The 6126-nt window shown below is 38.8% G+C and overlaps 1 protein-coding gene across 1 annotated transcript; it reads left to right on the forward strand.

Annotated features, from left to right (window-relative positions):
* Window positions 1–82: 82 nt before the first annotated feature.
* On the forward strand, window positions 83–4590 carry LOC148069781 (uncharacterized). Its single transcript, XM_087803301.1, has 7 exons — window positions 83–87; window positions 721–991; window positions 1917–2006; window positions 2078–2155; window positions 2964–3146; window positions 3207–3296; window positions 4432–4590. Exons 1-7 carry the CDS (start codon window positions 83–85, stop codon window positions 4573–4575), a joined length of 861 nt encoding a protein of 286 aa, XP_087659427.1. The 3' UTR covers window positions 4576–4590.
* Window positions 4591–6126: the final 1536 nt, after the last annotated feature.

Here is a 6126-nt window from a genome sequence, read left to right on the forward strand (position 1 = left end):
ATGCAGTGCACCGCAATGCAAACACAACACAACGCAATGAAAACAACACAACGCAGTGAAAACCCAATGCAATGCAAACACAATGCAGTACAAACACAATGAAATGCAAACACAATGCAGTGCAAACACAATGCAGTGCAAACACAATGCAGTGCAAACACAACGCAATGCAAACACAATGCAGTGCAAACACAATGCAATGCAAACGCAATGCAAACACAACACAATGCAAACGCAACGCAATGCAAACACAATGCAACACAAACAAAATGCAATGCAAACACAACTAATGTAACGCAAACGATACAATGCAAATACAACCCAATGTGACGTAAACACGATGTGACACAAACACAATGTGACTCAACCCAATGCAAACACAATACAATGCAAACACAACATAATGCAACGCAAATACAATGCAAACACAACACAACACAATGCAACGCAAACACAATGAATGTCAATTAAGTCAATTTTTCGTGTGATCTACCAACATTACTGGAATACTTTGAAGGAATCTAAGGAAAAAAATCCACCTCAAAAGAAGTGAAACATATTTATTTTTCTTTTCTATCAAGCTCAGTTATCTTTCTGAGACTCAAAGAAGAGCATCTTACTGAAGATATCTGCAATATTGTGGTGAACAAGAGCTGATCGGAATCACTCGACCCACAACTGTCTTGACTTTCGTCTCCTTCCGTCTCTTCCTGGGCTGAGAATTCCTCCGAGAGGAAGTCGCAGCCTGGAATCATCTTCTCATCAGCAGGAAGCGTTGAGATGCCAGGCGGTCACTCCCGTCTCGCCGCATCAATTCCGCCATCAGAGAGCTGCCCTGCTGGAGGGCAGGAAGCCTCAACAACACCGAGCACTTAGCGCTGCAGCCGCTCGCCAGGGAGACCCCGCTGGCCTCTCAGAGACCGGCTCCTTCACGCCTCCTTCACTCTCCGCCGCCCAGCAGGACTCGCTCGCCTCCAGAGCCCCATTACGAGTAATTTTCATATTTCTGCTCGTGTCAGATTATCTCAGCCGGCGCCAGTTCACCACAGAAATACGCTTCGGCCCTAATCGTTCTGTCTTGAGAATGACAAGATCATCTATTTATAGTAATAATTGAATAATAATTTAAATAATAAATAATGGAATGGAATGGAAAATTGGAATTTTTATTGAAATGTTATATTTAAGCAATTTTTTAGAATTTTTCAAAGCTGTTTTTTTTTAACTTTAATACATTTCAATTCTTATTATTTTTCTTTGTTTTTGTATTATTGTATTTAGAATACCACACACTGTGTAACTAAAAAACAAACATAAACATAATTCCATTGTTAAAAAAAAAACATCCGAATTCAACATTTTACATAGAAAATATTTAACTGAATTATTTAAATGAATTCAAAAACATTTTAAATGTTAAATTCAATATTCTGATATCATTCCATATAACTAGTGTTGGGATCTTGGCTCATGAAAAGGTTTTAATCATCCGCTGTTTTTGATGTCATTTAACGAAACAATGTCTTTGTAATAGGCAGAACATGTAGTAAATGTTAATATTTGAATATGTTCTAATCATGATTTTTCTATCTAACAAATTAAACTCTAGGTTTAACATCAAGATCATAATTTTAATAAGGAATTCGTTAAAATCGTCTAATAATTTGATTTTTGCTTTTAGCTAATAATGTGTATCTTCCAGAGATGGAAAATTCTCCACGTTCTTATAAAAAATTCATTCTCAATATTGTCGACTTCACACTAGTAGAAGTAGAAAAAGAAACAACTGTGTTTATAGTTCTTGGCCTCAGAACATCAGAAGCAGAATCCTCCTTTGATCGAGACATTTCTATTAGTTAGGATTAAATAAACCACACAAGTCTTCATGTTCCTTCATTTGTCTTTGCTCTGTTCAGCTGCAGATCAAAGTCCTGGGTCAGAGAGGGAGTCTGGGCATCAGCATCGCCGGAGGGAAAGGTTCTCTGCCGTACAAAGACCACGACGAGGTGCTGTGATCCGTTTCCTCTCGTGACCGACGCTCGACTCTCGTTGACTCCGGCTGTGGTTTGTGTCGCAGGGCATCTTCATCTCCAGGGTCACACAGGGGGGGCCCTCGGAGAAGGCCGGGGTCCACGTGGGAGACCGACTGCTGGAGGTAGACTCTGATGATGCAAGAACATCGGGGAGAGGAATTAAGAAAAAACAGCTGTTTATTTTTCAAACAGTTTCATTGCCAGAAGAAAACGTAGGCTCTTCAAAATGTTCTTGAAATATGAAGGTGTGAATTGGTAACGAAATTGGAAAAATATTTATTTTAAAAGAAGCTTAAAGACGAAAATAAAATTCAAAATTAAATATATATATAGTTTATTGCTGCCAGTATTGTGATCACAACACAGGATTTTTTTCTGTGAACCGAATAAAATGAATATAATAAACATAAATTAAATAAAGTGAGATTAATAAAACACAGTACAATTTAATAAAACAATAGATATTTACACAAGTGGAAATATAAAAAAGAAATAACATTAATTCATGAATTGAATAAAATCCAATTCAATTAATTAAAATACACATAATAAAATAAACATATTACGTTCATTATCGGCGTTAAACATTTTACACCTTTATATTTTATATATTTTCAAGAAGCATTTCAATTTGTATTTATTTATCCCACTAAGGAAATAAGCTGCAGATAATTAATTAATTAATCAGAAAAAGAAGCATAAGAATGTTCCTGATGAAGATAAATGAGAGAAAAGAAAACTATTTAAGGCGGTGGTAATGATCACGTGATCAATTGAAACAATGACAAGAAAATAATCACTGACATCACTTCTTTACCAGCTTTAACAAACGATCTTCCTTCTGACCGCTAGAGGTCAGAAGAGCTCTAACAGTGATGAGCGTCAGAACATCGTCTCATCATCTCTAACTGAACAACGTCTGACCTGCAGGTCAACAGCCTCGACCTGCAGGGAGCGACACACCTGGAGGCCGTCAGTGCCTTGAGGAACGCAGGGAGCTGCCTCACCTTGAGAGTCCTGCGAGAACATCAGAACCCACCTGGACCCTGGAGTCAGGAGTGTGGAGGCCAGAGCTGGAGCAGCTCAGAGGACAGGGTCGTCTGTAACGGCAGCGTAAGAACCTCTCTGACCTCTTGACCTTTACCTCTCTTGAACCTGTGGCTGCTCTTCCAGAGAGAGATGCAAACAGACAGGAAGTGGATGTTCACGGCAGAGGAAGTGACGGACGATGAAAGACAAGAAGAAAAGAAGCAAATGATGACCGTGAGTCTATTATCGTTTCATCCACTTTGATCATCATTGCTCTCACTGTACTCTACATGTGTGATACCAAGGCCAACGGGCCTAATCTGGCCCACCAATCATTTTCTGTGGTCCGAGATTATCCAATTCAACACAAACAAAATTCAAAGCAAACACAATTCGACATAAACACAATTCAATGCAGACAAAAATCAAGGTAAACACAATTCAATGCAAACACAATTTAATGTAAACTTAATTCAACACTAACACAGTTAATGCTGACACAATTAAACTCAAACACAATTCCATGCAAACACAATTCAATGTCAACACAATTCAATGCAAACACAATTCAATGCAAACACAATTCAGCGCAAACCCAATTCAATGCAAATATAATTCAAAGCAAACACAATTCGACATAAACACAATTCAATGCAAACCTAATTCAATGCAAATATAATTCAAAGCAAACACAATTCGACATAAACACAATTCAATGCAAACCTAATTCAATGCAAATATAATTCAATGCAAACACAATTCAATGCAAACACTATTCAATGCAAATATAATTCAAAGCAAACACAATTCGACATAAACACAATTCAATGCAGACAAAAATCAAGGCAAACACAATTTAATGCAAACACAATTTAACGTAAACTTAATTCAATGCCATCACAATTCAACGCTTACACAATTCAATGCAAACAATTCAATGCAAACATTCATTATAAACGTCATATTTTGGGAAGGCAACCAACTAATGCAGAGAAAATACAGGGTCAGGATTAGAGAGACGGTCTGTGACTGAATCTGTGAGAAAAACATTTGTGTGAATCATCGGACTTCTGAGAAAAGGGATGAAATGAAAGGGAGGATAAGAAAAGGCAGCTTGTGTTTGTGAGAGGTTTCTTAAAGGGGCGGTGAGGCGTCATAATGGTGCACTTACAGGTCAGACTCACACATCTGTCCTTCTGGGCCAGAAAAATACTTCATCTTACTTGAATAACAAATCAGATCTTCAACAAGATCAGTTAGAAAATGTTACGTTTTATTATGGACTTTATACAAAATAACTTTATTTAAAAACAACAACCTAACAGGAAGGTTTTCTTGACGTTCAAACGTGTGTTTGATCAAATCTCAGATTCCTCGGATCATCCTCACTCATCCGTCCACCTCGGATGATGACGGAGAGTTCCTGACCCACATCCAGAGCCGGGACATCAAAGACCCGAACGATCGCCCGACTCAGCCCGACAGCTTCGACAGCGCTTTCTACCCGCCCTGAACTCGCCCTCACAACACGCTTGTGTGACGCCAGAGAAGCTTGTGAGCGACGGAAGCAGCTGAAGTAACTGTGATTGTGCTATGTGTTGTTCCCTCGAGCTGATCCTCCCTTACTGTGGTTTTCAATAAAGTTCTTCTTAACATCAGTTTCCTTCTCTCAGGTGTGAGTCTGTGGTGTCTCAGGTGTGAGTCTGTGGTGTCTCAGGTGTGAGTTTGTGGTGTCTCAGGTGTGAGTCTGTGGTGTATCAGGTGTGAGTCTGTGGTGTGAGTCTGTGGTGTCTCATATGTGAGTCTGTTGTGTCTCAGGTGTGAGTCTGTGGTGTCTCAGGTGTGAGTCTGTGGTGTCTCAGGTGTGAGTCTGTGGTGTCTCAGGTGTGAGTCTGTGGTGTCTCAGGTGTGAGTCTGTGGTGTCTCAGGTGTGAGTCTGTGGTGTCTCAGGTGTGAGTCTGTGGTGTCTCAGGTGTGAGTCTGTGGTGTCTCAGGTGTGAGTCCACATCACAACTCTTGTGTCTATCCATGTGTTGCATTCTCTTTGTGCTGCTTTGTATTTGTGTTGGATTCTGTATGTGTTGAATTCTCTTTCTGTGTCATTGTGTTTGTGTTGCATTGTATTTGTGTTGCATTCTGTATGTGTTGAATTCTATTTGTTGCTTCGTGTTGTGTTGGATTCTGTATGTGTTGAATTCTCTTTCTGTGTCATTGTGTTTGTGTTGCATTGTGTTCGTGTTGGATTCTGTATGTGTTGAATTCTCTTTGTTGCTTTGTGTTGTGTTGGATTCTGTATGTGTTGAATTCTCTTTCTGTGTCATTGTGTTTGTGTTGCACTGTGTTTGTGTTGCATTCTGTATGTGTTGAATTCTCTTTCTGTGTCATTGTGTTTGTGTTGCACTGTGTTTGTGTTGCATTCTGTATGTGTTGAATTCTCTTTGTTGCTTTGTGTTGTGTTGGATTCTGTACGTGTTGAATTCTCTTTGTTGCTTTGTGTTGTGTTGGATTCTGTACATGTTGAATTCTCTTTGTTGCTTTGTGTTGTGTTGGATTCTGTATGTGTTGAATTCTCTTTGTTGCTTTGTGTTGTGTTGGATTCTGTACATGTTGAATTCTCTTTGTTGCTTTGTGTTGTGTTGGATTCTGTATATGTTGAATTCTCTTTCTGTGTCAGTGTGTTTGTGTTGCATTGTATTTGTGTTGCATTCTGTATGTGTTGAATTCTCTTTTTGCGTCATTGTGTTTGCGTTGCATTGTATTTGTGTTGCATTCTGTATGTGTTGAATTCTCTTTTTGCGTCATTGTGTTTGCGTTGCATTGTATTTGTGTTTCATTCTGTATGTGTTGAATTCTCTTTCTGTGTCTTTGTGTTGCATTGTGTTTGTGTTGCATTCTGTATGTGTTTTATTCTCTTTGTTGTTTTGCGTTTGTGTTTGATTCTGTATGTGTTGGATTCTGTTTGTGTTGCTTTGTGTTTGTTTTGCATTTTGTTGGTGTTTCATTGTGTTATTTCAAAGGTGTAACAAGACATAGGTAGTTTACGATCAACACTTTTTGTGTGGAC

Source organism: Callionymus lyra, chromosome 11 (genome assembly GCF_982586985.1).
Source record: "Callionymus lyra chromosome 11, fCalLyr1.hap1.1, whole genome shotgun sequence".
NCBI classification, from domain to species: domain Eukaryota; kingdom Metazoa; phylum Chordata; class Actinopteri; order Syngnathiformes; family Callionymidae; genus Callionymus; species Callionymus lyra.

Bases quoted from the DNA above. Each gene is read 5' to 3' on its own strand.
- LOC148069781 (XM_087803301.1), top strand. The intron at 992-1,916 runs GTAATTTTCATA...TGCTCTGTTCAG, and splicing joins CCTCCAGAGCCCCATTACGA to CTGCAGATCAAAGTCCTGGG. The intron at 3,297-4,431 runs GTGAGTCTATTA...ATCAAATCTCAG, and splicing joins AAAAGAAGCAAATGATGACC to ATTCCTCGGATCATCCTCAC.